Raw genomic sequence first — 17,947 nt, 5'->3', positions numbered from 1 at the left:
CTCTCTAAAACACGTACACATAAACATAAACATCTCTCCACCTTGATCATCTGATCATCATCTTCGTTATTAAAGGGTCATTTCTGATCTCCATCCCCTTATCAATGACCTCATAAGCATCCATGACCACCATCATCGCGTAAGAAACCATTGATCCTCTTCTCTCTATCATGTGTTTTAGTTTCTCTTAATAGCTAGGTTTTGATAGTTTTGAAAAGTGATGTCTAATTCCATACCGTGAAGCTGTGAAACAAGAAACAACCAGGTTGGGGCGTGAACGATTTAAAGTCATTGGGGAATTTCCACAAACAGTTGGTGTGCAGCTTAAGAAGTTTACCATGGAATCTTTGTTTTTACTTCTAATTGATATCCAAATTGTAGATGGACTCAATACACAAAAATGTACAATAAAGGAAAATGAAAATATATACATAAAAACGAATTTATGATTTCTTGAATCAATCGCTTATACCCATGTGTAAGGAATCAGTCATGGGTTAAAACACAAAACAAAGAAACATACTGATCTTATTCCCTTTCAATTGCATTTTCGGGGATCCTCTGTAGATTGTCAACAAAGACAGAAGATGAGTCCACAACCGACCGAGTTACAGAGGCGGTGTTGTTCACAAACGAATCATCGATAACATGTGGTTGATTTGTGGGGTTCAACTCACAAATCATTGATTTCAGATTTGAATGCTTATAATGAATAGAATCAGAAGCAAGCTGGGACAACCCATCATCGTTCCCCAAAACACCCTTTGCCACCTTTTGCTTAGAACCAATTAGTGTGCCGGTAAACCACACATGCTCCACTAACTTCTTAGCAAGGGTGCAAAGTGTAATTTCATGGGATTGCATCAATTCATTTTTCCTAAAGTAACTAGGATCGGGAATTTTTGAAAAACATGTAGTTACTTTGTATTTCATATTATACTTTTAATGAGGAGATGAGGTTGCCCTATCCTACCCGTTCGGCTAACGACCCTCCACCGATCAAGTAAGCGGTGGGTGTGAGTGTACACCCATTAAGCACCATTTTATAGGCCGTAACCGTATACCCACCTTATAGACTGGCTTCGTGAATGAGGCCTACTAACGGTAAGACTAGCATTTTAATTATATATATATATATATATATATATATATATATATATTAATCTTGTAATATTATATTAGTATAGGGTTGAATTTTAAACTTTTAAAATTCTAGGGTTTGAAATTAAAATTGTCTAAATTAAACTTTTAATCACAAAACATAAATTTCAAAACTTGAGGGCAAGTTTTAAACTTTTCAAAACATAGGGGATCAAATAACAAATAATCTAAATTAACATTTAATCACATAATTATCCATATTTGATTTATTTAATTATTTCTTGCAAAACAATTTACCAATTTAATTAAAATAATTAATCAATTACCACATAAGGAAATTAATATTCAATTAATTGATAAATATCTTCAATTAGGTCAAGAAAATACTCAAATATATCTTAAAATCGGATTTATATTGACCTATTAAGATTAAGGTAAGTATCCAAAAGATAAACAACAAGAAATCCCGAAATTAACTCTTTCTGACGCTCGAACTCGCCGAGTACCACAATGGACTTGCCGAGTTGAGCCTACTCGCCGAGTCCACTATGGGACTCGCCGAGTTCATCAGGCAGAATGACAAAATTCGAATTTTGCAAGCAACAATCAAGCAACCAATGCATCAATTCAATAGAAACCAATCTAGGTTCTGATACCACTGATGGGTTTTAGCCATATGAACATTCCTATGTGCGCATACAAACCCTAATGCTTGGATCTAGGTTTCTCTAATTGAACATGCATTGAATCCAAGACTTTTGAACAATAGATCTAGGTAATAACATAAGAAAAACAGATCTAGAAGATTACCTTAAGTTGCTTGCTCGAATCTTCTTGTCCTTGGAGCTTAGAGTCACAATTGTCACTCCTCTAATGGCTTACAAACACCAACTTAGCAAGAGGATGATTACAGAGAGAGGGGAGGGAGCTAGAAATCGGCCATGGTTCTTCCAAAGGCAATCACCACACATGCTCATCAACGTTGGAATCTTGATCTTCAACCTTATCCCACAGCTTCGATTTCCCAATCACATCTGAAAAAACAGAAGCAGAGGTAGCAACGGTGGAGGCGAAAGTGGAACTGTCACCATCATAGAAGGTGTAATCTTGTTGTGGGTAATCTCGTTCCATTTTTTTCATCCTCTTGGAAGAATTTGAGCATTTGTTGGGCGATAGTAGTGCTAATGATTATATAGGGAAAACGAGGGTGAAGAAAAGAGAAGTCAGTTGAGGTTTTGTACTCATGTCTCGAAGAGAGAGATAGAGATAGAGAGAGAGAGAGAGAGAGAGATAGACCTTTTATATATTTAATTATGTCTAATTTTTTCTTTTTTTTAAAAATACGAGAAAACATCATAAATGGTCCATGTGGTTGTGAAATGACGAAAATACCTTTCAGTTAATGGACAAACTTAACGGAGTTAGCAAAAAGGACCAAACATCAAAAGTTTTGAAAACACAGGGACCATCTATGAGGTTTTTAAACCACGGGGACTAAACTTCAGATTTTAGGTAACCACAAGGGCCATTTATGATGTTTTTTCTTTGAAATAATTTCTCGATTTTCGCGCCAAAACTTCTAAAATCCATAACTTTCGCATATGAGCTCCGTTTTTGACGTTCTTTATATGCACACGTAGGTAAAATCATACTCTACGACTTTCGTTTAGACTTCGTCAGCTATGTTTGAATTTAATTTTTATATTATTATTTTTAACAGACCGGGACAGGAAATTCGTTAAAAATTCATAACTTCTTCATCCGACGTCCGTTTTCGTCTGTCTTTTTACGTTGCACTACTATTTACGAGACCTTCGATTCTCATTTAGGTTGTGTCGGCTAAAAATCACTCGATCGAAAATTAGAGTTTTTAGTTGTCTACTGCTAAGCTAAAACTTCGAAATCATAACTTCCTCATACGAAGTCAAATTTGGGCGTTCGTTTTATCGAAGTTCTCGGTTTAACGAATACTACGACTTTCATTTAGATCACTAAGGCTAAAATGTAGTTTATCAAAAACTCACTTTTCACGACATTAGTCACCGTGACGGTTTGTCGCAAAACTTCAACAGGTCATAACTTCTTCGTTATAACTCGGATTTTGGCATTCTTTATATATCTGTAATCCTTGTCACGACCACTACAACTTTCTTAATAAATATCGGCTTTATCTAATATTTATTTTCGACGCTCAATTTTAGTCTTAATTAATTAAACCCTAATAATTAAGCATAAAACATATAATTTTCATATAATATTCACATAATTCCTTTTCATTTCACCAAAATGAGCCACAAAGGTTAACCTAGACTATCATGTCAATATTAATGCCTAGCCTAGAAACACGGGCATTACAATTCTCTCCCCCTTAGAATGATTCTGTCACCGGAATCACACATGAGCAAACAAATACTGGTCGCGAATCATCATGTCACTCTCCGTTTTTCCCCAGGTGAGATTTGGCCCATTCGTATGTTTCCAAGGCACAAGCACTAAATCGACCATCTGGCGTCACAACTTCTTTGTCTTACGGTTAACGATTGCCTCAGGTTCTTCAATTAACCTCTTGTTTTCATCCAACCTTAATTCAGAAATGTAAATTATGTCGGGCACATCTCCTACGAACTTCTTCAAATAACACACATAAAAGGTGTTATGAATACCCTCCAGTTCTTCCGGCCGATCCTCTGAAGAACTTTAAATGGTCCAATAAATCATGGACTCAACTTTCCCCTTCTACCAAATCTTATAAGTCCCTTCCATGGCTAGACTTTAAGTAAAAGCGAATCTCCAACTTTGAATGATATCAGTTGTCTTTTCTTGTCAGCATAGCTCTTTTGATGATCTTGAGCTGCTAACATCCTTTACTTCAATTCGGCTTAATTCAACTACTACATCGAACTTGGTTCTCTGAACCACGTATCAAACTCATCGTAGTCGGAATCAATTTGATACGACCTTTAGGTTCGGAATAACAGTCATCTTCTTAGTCATTACCGAAACGAAGGTAATGAAGTACTCGAACAATAACGGAATCAATTTCTAGCTTCTTGGTAACTTTGTGACTTTCCTTGATCCAAGTACGAGTCCTATGCTTCTGGTAGTATAGGCCTCTACTACCATTCACAACTACTCCTACTCGTCCCAAATATTGTCTCGCAGTTCTCCAAGTCAACATACAAGAATTTCACATAGTCATTCAATTCATCAGATAACAAAAACAAGGTTTATATATATTATTTCTTAAAATAATTACACAGAGGTTCGAGTTTACCTTATACTATGCCTCTAATAGGCTACACCACAAGTTAGTAACTGCATTGCTACTTTATATATTAGCTTTGGGAATATAAGGTCCTTACTCCTGATCCCTTGTATTTCCATCTGCTTCATTAAGGATCATTTGGAATGCCTTTGGTTTTGGTTTTGGTGGAACATTGGGCAATGCTACCTCTTTCTTCTTTGGGTAGTCTTTCAAAATGTGCCCTTCCTCGTTACATCGATAGCACATCCTCTTGTTGGATGAATACTTGTTGACATAATGCCCAATCTTTCCATACTTGTAGGAGGTCACCTCTTCGCTACATTTCCTGAAGTGCTTCTTTTTGCACTTCTCGCACCATTTTGCTTCGCCTTCTCCTCCTCCAGACTTCGAGAATTTTCTTTTCTCGTTGGACCCTGAAGTCCTTTCAAACTTTCTTTTCTCGCCAACTTCAAACTTGTTGGCAACTCTCCTCTTAATCATATCTTCGACAGACTTGGCAGCCCAGATAGCAGCCTCCAAAGTAAGTGCCTGTCGTACTGGCACTGCATACTCCCATGGAAGTCCCTTTGTGTACATGTCAATTTTTGCCAGCTCATATGGGACAATATGCAAAGAAAACTCCATTTTGTCTGTGAAGTTATTTGTATATTCATGAACATTCATACTCCCCTTCTTCAGCGTTAGAAATTGGTTTTCTAACTTAAGCACGTTTTGGGCCGAGCAGTACTTGCACTTAAAGTGCACCAAGAACTCTGCCCAAGTCCGTTGTAGTGGCTTATTAGGGCTTAGGGTTTTCCCCAGAGTTTTCCACCAACGAGCAGCACTACCCCTGAACTGACGTATTGCAAATGTGGTGTGTAACTTGCCTTGGCAACCACAAGTCATGAAAGCCAACTCCATATCCAAGACCCAATCCATTACTCCGACAGGATCTTCTTTTCCAGTGAAGGTCGATGGCTTGCAAGTCATAAATTCCTTATACTTGCACCCATTTCTCTCCACTCTATCCTCGTGGTTATTTCTCCCAACCACAAGCGGTTCACTATGACCAACCGATATGCTATTGTTTCCTTCTTCAGATCGATCGTCATTCAGTTCACGTTGTTCAATAGGAACTGAAGGTTCATCCCTGTTGTTCAACAACATTTGCCTCAATTCCTCCCTTTGTTCAGCCAACATGGTTTGAATCATAGTTAGTTCTCCGACCATGGTGATGGGTTCTGGTGCAGCTCTTACTATAGGCACCTGTTCCACCACTTGGGGTTGAGGTTGCTAATTTCTATTTACATTTCCAGCTCCACTTCGGGTTCTTGCCATTATAATCTATATACTGAATAAGGCGAATTTAGGTCTTTATCCTTGTTATACATGTCAATTCCCTTATCACTCTGAAACGTTTACATGCTATTTCTAATCTCGTAATCATACGCTTAGAATCCTATACACATAAGGCTTCCAGATCCGGTCGACAACATACCATAGATCCGAACAATTAATATCATATATGGCAAACATATAACATGTTGGAATAGTGTCTAAGGCTGCAACTATATTAGGCAAGTATTTGACCCGGTTGTGCATGGTCCTTTTGGGTTGCCTTCACCATAGCAACTTTACAGGATGATTTATAATGAGAGAAGAAATATTATTAATATATTACAAGAATAATATAAGGAATAATAATGTTATTATTAGATTAATATAATTCATAAATTAATTAGGAATTAATTTGGTGACTTAAGAGTTTAATTGAATAAAGGGGCATAAATTGTCAATTGTATGATAATTGTACTTTGGGCTATAATCCCTTATGGATAAGAGGGGATGGTTTTGGGGCTTTGAATAGAACTTGAAATCATCCAAGGCTTCTCATTAGGGTATTGGATTGCTTAGGGCCTAAGTTATCCAATTAGGGTTTTAAGGGTGAAACCCTAGGAGCCTTACAAGTATAAATAGACCCAAGGGGTTAATGAAATCGGCACTCTTGCCTTCGGAAGAACCATGGCCGATTTCTAGCTCCCTCCCCTCTCTCTGTAATCATCCTCTTGCTAAGTTGGTGTTTGTAAGCCATTAGAGGAGTGACAATTGTGACTCTAAGCTCCAAGGACAAGAAGATTCAAGCAAGCAACTTAAGGTAATCTTCTAGATCTGTTTTTCTAATGTTATTACCTAGATCTATTGTTCAAAAGTCTTGGATTCAATGCATGTTCAATTAGAGAAACCTAGATCCAAGCATTAGGGTTTGTATGCGCACATAGGAATGTTCATATGGCTAAAACCCATCAGTGGTATCAGAGCCTAGATTGGTTTCTATTGAATTGATGCATTGGTTGCTTGATTGTTGCTTGCAAAATTCGAATTTTTTCATTCTGCCTGATGAACTCGGCGAGTCCCATAGTGGACTCGGCGAGTAGGCTCAACTCGGCGAGTCCATTGTGGTACTCAGCGAGTTCGAGCATCAGAAAGAGCTAATTTCGGGATTTCTTGCTGTTTATCTTTTGGATACTTACCTTAATCTTAATAGGTCAATATAAATCCTATTTTAAGATATATTTGAGTATTTTCTTGACCTAATTGAAGATATTTATCAATTAATTGAATATTAATTTCCTTATGTGGTAATTGATTAATTATTTTAATTAAATTGGTAAATTGTTTTGCAAGAAATAATTAAATAAATCAAATATGGATAATTATGTGATTAAATGTTAATTTAGATTATTTGTTATTTGATCCCCTATGTTTTGAAAAGTTTAAAACTTGCCCTCAAGTTTTGAAATTTATGTTTTGTGATTAAAAGTTTAATTTAGACAATTTTAATTTCAAACCCTAGAATTTTAAAAGTTTAAAATTCAACCCTATACTAATATAATATTACAAGATTAATATATATATATATATATATATATATATATATATATATATATATATATATATATATATAATTAAAATTCTAGTCTTACCGTTAGTAGGCCTCATTCACGAAGCCGGTCTATAAGGTGGGTATAAGGTTGCGGCCTATAAAATGGCGCTTAATGGGTGTACACTCACACCCACCGCTTACTTGATCGGTGGAGGGTCGTTAGCCGAACGGGTAGGATAGGGCAACCTCATCTCCTCATTAAAAGTATAATATGAAATACAAAGTAACTACAAGTTTTTCAAAAATTCCCGATCCTAGTTACTTTAGGAAAAGTGAATTGATGCAATCCCATGAAATTACACTTTGCACCCTTGCTAAGAAGTTAGTGGAGCATGTGTGGTTTACCGGCACACTAATTGGTTCTAAGCAAAAGGTGGCAAAGGGTGATTCATTGTTTATCATAGTTCGATGGAGCGTGTGTGGTTTACCGGCACATTGAATAGGTGATTGTTACAATGAAGGCACCGTGTGAATTTGCATGGTAATTCACACCCACTTTGTGATCCTCGGTATCCCAGTCACAAACGAGAGGGGCATATCGAGATTTAAACGTGCCATTGAAAAGTTCAATGACTCTCATCGAAACCTAGGAATTCTCAATACAATTAGAACATAAAGTTAGGTTTTCATGGTGGAGAATTAGTGAATCGTCATTCACTTACCTTCAAATTGTTTGCATGTTAGATTACGGCATCCCTTTTCTAATATGTAAATATTGTTGTTGGATCCTAGACCTAATTTTTCTTATTGGGTGATTTTTAGGGATTCATATTCTAATCAATCTTTGTCCTTTCTATTTGTAGATGTCGAACGCGAACAACGCTGCTGCTAGCTCGTTCACATTGATGAGCCTTTGCCAAAAGGTGACTTTCGATGGGACGAACTTTAGCGAATGGATAAGATACATTCGCATAATTGCTCGCTACGAGGACAAGGAGTATGTCCTCGATGAGAAGCTCGAGAAGATCAAACCAGAAATCGCTACTCCAGCTAAAATGACTGCTTTTGAGACTCATGAACGTCATGCAACGAAGGTTCATTGCATCATGATAGCCACAATGAACGCCGAATTCCAAAAGTCCTATGAGGACATGTATCCGTACGAAATGCACCAAGACTTGTTGGAGAGATACCACCAAAACGCGAGGCAGGAACGTTACGAGATCTTCACTAACATGATCTCCGCCAAAATGGTTCATGGAGAATCTCTAACCGCGCACTTGAAAAAGATGCAAAGGTGTGTCGATCGTCTTCGCAAGTTGAATGTTGACTTTGGGGAAGACTTGGCAATCGACATGGTGCTTCACTCCTTGCCTCCGTGTTACAACCAATTTAGGATGACCTACCGCATGAACAAGGAAGAGGTCACCCTAAGTAAGCTCCAAGGTCTCCTTAGGGTTGCTGAGAGCAACCTCAAGGACAAGTCTATTACACCCACTCCCAATCCACCCGATGCTCCTGTTTTGGCCATTGGGCAAGGAAGAGGCAAGAAGAGGAAGGCTCCGTCTAAGAGCCACCGCAAGGGAAAGTTCTAGTGGTACCAAAGTTGATCCCGCTAAGCCTAACCCTAACCCAAAGGAGGCAGAGTGCCACCACTGCCAAAAAATAGGGCACTGGAAGAGAAGCTGCCCAGACTACCTGCAAGCCATCAGGGAAGGAAAGATCAAGCCGTCTTTCGCAGGTATATACACAATTAAATCTAATGATTCGTCTCATGCTATTTCTTGGGTCCTCGATACCGGGTGTGGTTACCACATTTGTTCTGAATTGCAGGGACTAAGAAGAAATAGGGATGTGGAGCATGGAAGAATAAATCTAATCACGGGGAATAGAAGATCGTCGCCTGTGACCAAGATTGGAGTGTATTCTCTAGTGCTTAGGAATGGTTTATGTTTAGATTTGAACAATTGTTGCTATTCGCCAGAAATGGCAAGAAACATCATTTCATTTCATGGATTGTTAAGACAAGGATTTAGATTTTCATTTAATAATGAGAGTGGTTCTATTTGTGCTTATCTAAATGGTGTCTTATATTTTGAAGCAATACCATGTAATGGAATTTATGAAACTGTTATGATTGTAGATAACCTAGGAAATGATGTTTTATGAAAGGATTCTTCCAATAGTATGGATAGAGCATCCTTGTGGCATTGTCGTCTTGGACATGTCAACAAGAAGCGCATAGCCCAACTCCAAAAGGATGGAGTGTTGGAGTCATTCGACCTTAGGGAAGATGACACATGTGAGTCTTGTTTGCTTGGAAAGATGACCAAGTCACCCTTCACTAGTACATGTGAAAGGGGTGAGTGTCTATTGGACCTCATACATACCGATGTATGTGGACCGTTTAGATCAACCACAAAGGATGGGAACCGCTTCTATGTGACTTTTACCAATGACTATAGTAGATATGGGTATATCTACTTAATCAAACAAAAGTCAGAAACATTTGAAAAGTTCAAAGAGTTCAAGAATGAAGTGGAGAATCAATTGGGCAGGAAAATCAAGATGCTTCGATCCGATCGAGGAGGAGAGTACCTAAGTCTTGAATTCCACGACTATCTCAAGGAGTGTGGAATAGTTTCACAATTGATGCCACCTAGGACACCGCATTTGAATGGTGTGGCAGAAAGGCGTAATCAAACCTTGTTAGACATGGTCCGTTCTATGATGAGTCGTGCTTCACTACCTATCTCATTTTGGGGGTATGCCTTAGAGACTGCCGCCCATATCCTTAACCGAGTCCCTACTAAGAAGGTTGCCAAAACACCTCACGAAATGTGAACAGGGAAGGCTCCCTCGTTAGCACATATAAAGGTTTGGGGTTGCGAGGCTTTCGTAAGACGAGATACTCATGACAAGCTCGAACCTCGTAGTGAGCGATGTCTTTTCATCGGCTACCCTCAGAAATCCTTTGGATATCTCTTCTATAGACCGAAGGACAATGTTGTCTTTGTTGCGAGGAGAGGAGTTTTCCGAGAGCGAGAACTCATAAGCCAAGGAGATAGTGGGAGGCAAATCGAGCTTGAAGAGATTCAAGAATCGATTGATGAAAGAACCTCTACCGCTGGCACTCAACCCGAGGAGGAAACTCCGGTTGAACAGATTGACGAGTCCTTACCTCTTAGAAGTTCCGAAAGAGTTAGAGTTCAACCCCAGTTTTATGGTTTTCATATTACTACCGAAGGGGATACATATATTAGTGATGGTATACTAGTAAATCTAGATGAACCTAATAGCTATAAGGAAGCCATGGCAGGCCCGGAGTCTGTGAAATGGAAAGAGGCAATGGACAGCGAGATCCAGTCCATGTATGACAACCAAGTTTGGAATTTGGTTAATAATGTGCCCAGACGTAAGACCGTTGGGTGCAAATGGATCTTCAAGAAGAAGACCGACGTGGATGGAAACGTACACACATATAAGGCGCGATTGGTTGCAAAGGGCTTTACTCAAACTCCCAGAGTTGACTATGATGGCACCACAAACTCAAATCTTTCTTTCTTTGTGGGCTTGGGCCGAGAATGAAGAGGGAAAGAGGAGATTTTTGGGCTTTTTGTCCTTAAGCCCATATTCTAGTTAAGTTAGATGATGTTTGATCCAAATAAATCAAAGTATAATTTTTATGACCTATTAGGGCTAAAATTAATTTGGTTGTGACCCATTAAGGCCCAAAATATTATGTTTCATGTATATGGGTCCATTTAGGGCCCATTAGAGAGTTCTAGATTCAAGATGGATAATTTGGAAGTTTATTAGTCCATTAGGCCCAATAAGGAATCCTAGTCCAAAATGAACTCAAATTGGAATTTCAAAGGTTTCCAATTCTTTGTTGACCATTTATAGGGCTAGAATGAAGTATTTGGTGAAGTCTTGTTGTTATAGAATAAACATAATGCATGCTTTCATGTTAATGATTCATAGTTGTTATATGTGTTGTAGTTACAAGGCACCAAAATTTCTAGTTGTGACATCATCCCCCCGTTAGAGGGAATTTCATCCTGAAATTCTTTTGAAAGCTAGATTTGAGAATGCGAGAATAGATGAGGGTACTTCTCATTTGATCTTTGCATTCCCATGTAAATTCTGGTCCGCGTCTTGCGTTCCATCGAACTTTCACGATCGGAATGCAGCTCTGCTTGGTACGCTTTACCTCTCGGTCCATGATTTCAACCGGCTCTTCGATGAACCGAAGGTTCTCATTGATTTCGATTTCCTCTAATGGAATGACGAGAGTCTCGTTGGATAAGCACTTCTTCAAGTTGGAGACGTAGAACACAGGGTGTACATTGCTGAGCTCGGCGGGTAGTTGCAATCTATAAGCTACTGGACCGATTCGGGCAAGAATCTCGAAGGGTCCAATGTATCAAGGGTTCAGTTTGCCCCGCTTCCCAAAACAAATCACTCCTTTCCAAGGAGAGACTTTTAGTAACATCCTGTCTCCGACTTCGAATTCCAAGGGCTTTCGTCGTTTATCGGCGTAGCTCTTTTGTCTGTCTCATGATGATTGCAGCTGTGCTCTGATCTGAATTATCTTCTCGGTCGTCTCGCGTATGATCTCTGGTCCCGTTAAGGTGTTGTTTGGCGTTTTCTCTCTCGCTAGTTGGGTGTCTCCTACCTCAGCCCAGCACAACGGTGATCTACACTTGCACCCGTATAATGCTTCAAAAGGAGCAACTTTGATACTCGAGTGATAACTGTTGTTATACGAGAGCTCGATCAAAGGCAGGTGGGTATCCCACGATTTTTCAAAGTCTATTACGCACGCACGAAGCATACCTTCTAGCGTCTGGATGGTTCGCTCGCTTTGGCCATCCGTCTGTGGGTGGTAGGCGGTGCTCATATCGAGTTGTGTTCCCATAGCTTTCTCAAGCGATTGCCAAAAGCATGAGGTAAATATACTATCTCTATCTAAGATGATAGACACCGGTACTCCGTGGAGTCTCAAAATTTCTTTGATGTAGATTCTTGTCAGGCGCTCCATCTTGTAGGATTCTTTTATTGGTAGGAAATGGGCGGATTTCGTTAGTCTATCAACTATTACCCAGATTGTGTCCAAACCGTCCGTCGGCTTGGGTAGTTTGGTCACAAAATCCATGGTAATCCTTTCCCATTTCCACACGGGAATTACTAGCTGCTGTAGTAATCCAGAGGGCTTCTGATATTCCACTTTTACTTTAGCACAAGTGAGGCACTTGCTCACATAAGTGGCAATCTCTGCCTTTATATTTGGCCACCAATAATGTTGCTTAACATCCAAGTACATTTTGTCTGAACCCGGATGGATGGAGTATCGCGTCTTGTGAGCCTCGTCCATGACTACCTCTCTGGATCCCCCAAGTTTAGGGACCCATATGCGGTTCATGAAGTAGTATGCTCCATCTTCCCTTATCTCCAAGTTCTTCTCCATTCCACTCAGTGCTTCACTTGTCTTGTTTTCCGCCTTCATGGCATCTGACTGGTTCGTTCTGATTTGCGAGGTCAGGTGGGATTGGATGGTTATCGAGAGAGTTTTCACACGACAACTTGAGTATTCTTTCCGACTCAAGGAATCGGCTACTACGCTAGCCTTGCCTGGATGATACTTGATTTCGCACACGTAGTCATTTAGCAGTTCGACCCATCTTCGTTGCCTCATGTTTAGCTCCTTTTGATTCAAGATGTGCTGGAGACTCTTGTGGTCAGTGAAGATAGTGCACTTGGTACCGTATAGGTAGTGTCTCCAAATCTTCAGTGCGAAGACCACTGCTCCCAGCTCCAGATCGTGGGTCGTATAATTCACTTCGTGCGTCTTTAGCTGCCGGGACGCGTAAGCTATCACCTTTCCACGCTGCATGAGTACACAGCCTAAACCCTGATTTGACGCATCGCAATGGACTATAAAGTCATCCGTTCCTTCGAGTAGCGATAGCACCGGCGCACTGCAGAGTGCTTGCTTCAGAGATCGAAATGCAGCTTCTTGCTTGTCCGTCGATACGAAGGGTACGCCCTTTTGCGTAAGCATAGTAAGCGGTTTGGCCGTCCTAGAGAAGTTCTGGATGAATCTCCTGTAATAGCCTACGAGACCCAGAAACTGGTGAATTTCTGTGGGTGTTGTTGGGATTGCCCATCCTTCGATAGCTTGGATTTTAGAAGGATCCACATGAATTCCTTCCTAACTAACAACATGTCACAAAACGTTCACGCTTCAGAGCCAAAACTCGCACTTGGAGAGTTTTGCGTATAACTTTTTGGTTCGCAGGGTTTTCAGGATTTGTCGAAGATGTTGGCCGTGTTCTTCTTCGCTTCGGGAATATACTAGGATATCATCGATGAAAACGATTACGAAATTATCAAGAAAAGGTCGGCAGATTCGATTTATTAGGTCCATGAATGCGGCACGAGCATTCGTTAGAACGAAGGGCATTATGACAAATTCATAATGTCCGTAACGAGTTCGGAAGGCGGTTTTTGGAGTATACTCCTCCCGGACCTTGAGTTGGTGGTATCCATATCGCAGATCTATCTTTGAGAAGTGACTAGCTCCTAGGAGCTGATCGAACAGGTCGTCGATTCGTGGAAGTGGGTATCGGTTTTTTACAGTAAGTTTGTTAAGTTCACTGTAGTCGATACACATCCTGAATGTACCGTCTTTCTTCTTGACAAAGAGAACTAGAGCTCCCCCAAGGTGAGAAACTGGGTCGGATGAATCCTTTATCCAAAAGCTCACTGAGTTGACTGGACAACTCTTGCATCTCCGCAGGAGCCAATCTGTAAGGCGATTTGGCGATAGAGGTAGCTCCTGGTACAAGGTCGATTCGAAACTCGACTTGTCTTTCTTGGGGTATCCCCGGAAGATCATCAGGAAAGACATCTGGGAATTCATAAGCTACTGGAATGTCTTGAATGTTGACCTCTTTCTTGGATTTGCCTACTATGTGAGCTAGGAATGTTAAGTCCTTCTTTCATCGGTGCTTATGCGCCTTAATGCACGAGATAAGACGAAGGTTCGTGCTGGTTTGTCTCCGTAAATAACTAGGGTTTCATGGTTTGGGAGATGAAGGCGAACGGCCTTCTCGTGAAAATTAATTTCAGCATGGTGGGGGCTTAGCCAATCCATGCCAATAATCACATCAAAACTCCAAATGGAAATAGGCATTAAGTGTATTTGAAAGACGTGGTGATTTAAAGCTAGGGTACATCCGATATAGATTTCTCCAGTGGATTATGTCTTCCCATTAGACATTTCCATCGTGAAGGTTTCATGAAGCTTCTGGGGTTGTTGATTTAACAAGTGTTTGAATTTATTGCTCACAAAACTCCGTTCTGCTCCGGTGTCAAATAGGATGCATGCATAAGTGTGGTTTAGGAGAAACGTACCAGTAACAACAGTGGAATCCTGAACCGCTTCTCCCTGACCCATTGCTAGCACCCTCCGTGTTCCTGCGTTCCCAGAGTTGTTGGTTTTCGGGCAATTCCGATGGATATGCCCTGTCCTTCCACATCCGTAGCAAGTGGGGCTTGATCCCGTGTTATTGTTGCTGTTGGTGGTGCTGATGCTTTTGTTGTTGCGGTTGCTGTTGTTGTTGTTTCCTTGTGGTTGATTCTTGGGAGGATAGGTCCTGCAATACTTTGCAGTGTGACCCTTCCGATTACAACTGGTGCAATGCATTTCCCTGCATTCGTGGTTATGGTGGTATTTGCACTTGTTGCACTTTGGGAGATTCCTAGAATACTGCCTAGGAGCACTTGGATTAGCTGAGACTGGAGCATGTGGTGTGAAGGGTACTTGAGTGGTTGCAGCGTTGACCGTAACCGTTTGTTGCTTCTTTTCCGATTCCGATCCTTGTCGCCCTTTCCTCTTGTTGTTCTTCCCTTTCTTGTTGTCATCCTCTTTCTTGCCTTCAACTTTCGCTGGCTTCCCGCCCTTTTTGTTGTTGTGGTCGTACAGTTTCTTGGCCAACCTCTTGGCACTGTCGAACGTTTCAGGTTTTGCAGCGATCACATTTCTTGGAATCGGGGAGGTCAATCCCCAGATGAATCGTTCGATTTTCTTTCCTTCAAACGAAATCATGCCAGGGCACAATGACAGCTCGCTAAACTTTGATATGTATGCATCTATATCAGAGTTTCGGATGGTGAGATCCCACAGCTCTTGCTCCATCTTCTGGATTTCGCCACGAGGGCAATACTTAGCTATCAGCATTTCCTTCAGCTCTGTCCATGGCATCGAGTTGGCTACAGGGAGAGTCATGGCCTCTGTATGTGCATTCCACCAGGTGAGAGCCTGGTCGACAAAAGTGCACGCGGCAAACTTCACTTTCAATTCCTCGGGGCATTCAAATATTTCGAACACCGATTCCACCTTTTCAGGGCTATCACACCACCCGTTCCATTAAAGGTTCACGGCTTGGCATTGGTGAAATCCTTGTAGGAGCATGTTTTGGTTGGTCCTTGGTTGATCCCGTTGTTTGAACTTCCTGCCCCTTGTCCGTTGACTCCTCCATTGTTCCCTTGGTGCATCTGCGTCATTGTTGCGGTGACCACAGCAGACACAGCTACTTGGAATGCAGCTGAGTCAACCTCTGGAGGGGTTGGTCCAAGGTTACCACGAGTGGGTCGTCGAGGCATCTTTCTGTCATGGAACGGAAAGATGTTGAGTGCCTATGGTTTTGTGAGATTGTGATCCTATAAACTAAGTGTGTGGCACGAACTTACGCAATTTCGCAATTTAGCATACAATCATGGATATATATATATAACAGATAGCAGATTACAACATCACAGTGGAACACATAAAACTTTTCATTAATATTATCCACAATTTTGATACATGAAAATTTTGCTCAGAAGAGCAATACATAAGTGGTGCAATTTCGGCAGCATAACGGCTCTATAAGTAGTGTAATCACTTAAACATAGAGTCGGGTACATAGCATAGATCCTAGTGACATAGTACTAAAGACGGGTATGACTAGTCCTAGTCGTGGTGGGATGTGCCAAGGGGTGGTGCTGAGGAAGTGGACGCTCCCTGAAGACGAGCCACCTGCCGTTCCGCATCACGGAGTCGAGCCTCCCACCTCACCTGTCTCATGTGGAACTCTCGGATCACCTCTCATGTTTCCTGCTCTGTGCGCTTGACCCTAGTCCACATCTGGTGCATCTGATCAGTGGTGCTCTGAGCTAGGTCGCCTGTGTTCTGCAATCGTCTCACCATGACCAGAAGAGCACAATCGGTCTGTCCTCCATCCCTCGGGTCATAGAACTCGGGTGACATGCCGAACGGGGGTTGCTGTCCCTGATGCCTGCTCCACCTCCAAAGTTCGATACCCCAGGGGGGTGTAGGACCAGTGGGGCCTACCCGATAAGCAGGCACCCTAATCGGATAATGGGGGTTGATGAATTCGGACTCTGCGTCCGAATCACCATCTTCGTCTTTGTTGGGATCTTCCTTGAGATCTCCTTCGGCTTCTTCCTCCTCCTGGTCCACCACTAGCTCGGCGGGTCCGCCTTTGGCTTCCGCCTCAGGTTCCCCTTCAGATTCCTCCTTGGGGTCTTCCTCGGGTTCCTCTTCAGACTTCTCCTCAGGGTCTGCTTCAGGTTCCTCCTCTGATTCTTCCAGCTATCCGTTTTTCCCCTGATTAGGGAAATAAGGATCTCCAGGGTGATGGAAACTGGCCATGCTGTCTGCGAGGGTGTATAAACATGCTAATATCATTCCTAAGACGTATGGATTAAGTCGTTGTTCTCTTTTTGGTGCTAAAGGGGTATGCTTTAAGTTTTTTCCTACCATCGCGATTTCCTCGGGACACGTGATAGTTGTACCTTGGAGGAAATGTAGTTGATCAGGCTACATCCTCTCGATGATACAACCGTTAACAGTCTCGGCTTTCCCGAGATGATAGCATTATCTTGTTTGGTTTGGTATTATATTCTGTTTCCTAATTCACATAGGTAAAGCTGTTTTTATAGTTGTGTTTTTATTTGTTTTGTTTTGTTCAGAGTTGGGTTAGTCCCTTTTTGGTTTATAGTTGCATATCAATGTGTGGTTAGATATGCTAGTTCACTATAAACAATGCTCTGATACCAACCTGTCACACCCCCGAACCATACGGCGGAAATGTCTGAGGGCTCGCGTGACTTTAATTGAATATCGTCACAATGAATATACATGAATCATAACATAAGCGTCACCATGCATCAATATATTACAACTGGGATTGTTCACATCAAATACATTGTTTTAACATTACACATTCATAACAATAATAGTTCGAGTGTTTTTAACAACATAACATCTAACATTACTTCATAATACTCATCCGCTTACCTGTTACCTGAGAATACAAGTTATTTTGGAAAAACGTCAACATATGAAATATTGGTGAGTTCATAAGCAATGTTGTGATAAAAATGATTTGTGTAGTTTTGTAAAAACCTAGAAAATCCGATATTTTCCGAAAAGACTTTTGTTCATCAAAGTGTGAACATCCATAAGTTGATGCATGAATGATTTTAAAAACATATATATATATATATATATATATATATATATATATATATATATATATATATATATATATATATATATATATATATAGGAAGGGTATTTTGAAATATGGTTATAAAGTTTCGAACGAGTAGTATTGAATTCCCCGGAAAACCCGAAGTTTTCCAAT

General features: G+C 40.8%; 1 protein-coding gene across 1 annotated transcript; it reads right to left on the bottom strand.

Moving 5' to 3' along the window:
* Positions 1 to 16,383: 16,383 nt before the first annotated feature.
* LOC111907061 (uncharacterized) lies at positions 16,384 to 17,061 on the bottom strand. Its single transcript, XM_023902850.1, has 2 exons — positions 16,996 to 17,061; positions 16,384 to 16,890 (listed from the first exon to the last, which is right to left on the bottom strand). Exons 1-2 carry the CDS (start codon positions 17,059 to 17,061, stop codon positions 16,384 to 16,386), a joined length of 573 nt encoding a protein of 190 aa, XP_023758618.1.
* Positions 17,062 to 17,947: the final 886 nt, after the last annotated feature.

The sequence above is a fragment of the Lactuca sativa genome, chromosome 6 (assembly GCF_002870075.4).
Source record: "Lactuca sativa cultivar Salinas chromosome 6, Lsat_Salinas_v11, whole genome shotgun sequence".
Taxonomy (NCBI): Eukaryota; Viridiplantae; Streptophyta; class Magnoliopsida; order Asterales; family Asteraceae; genus Lactuca; species Lactuca sativa.
Note: the sequence above shows the minus strand (reverse complement) of the source record. Positions and strands in the feature narration are given on the sequence as shown.

Coding starts and splice junctions, on each gene's coding strand:
- LOC111907061 (XM_023902850.1), bottom strand. CDS start 17,061: ATGGTAGGAAAAAACTTAAAGCATACCCCTTTAGCACCAAAAAGAGAA. Junction 16,891..16,995: donor AACAACGACTTAATCCATAC/GTCTTAGGAATG, acceptor AAAAACGGATAG/CTGGAAGAATCAGAGGAGGA.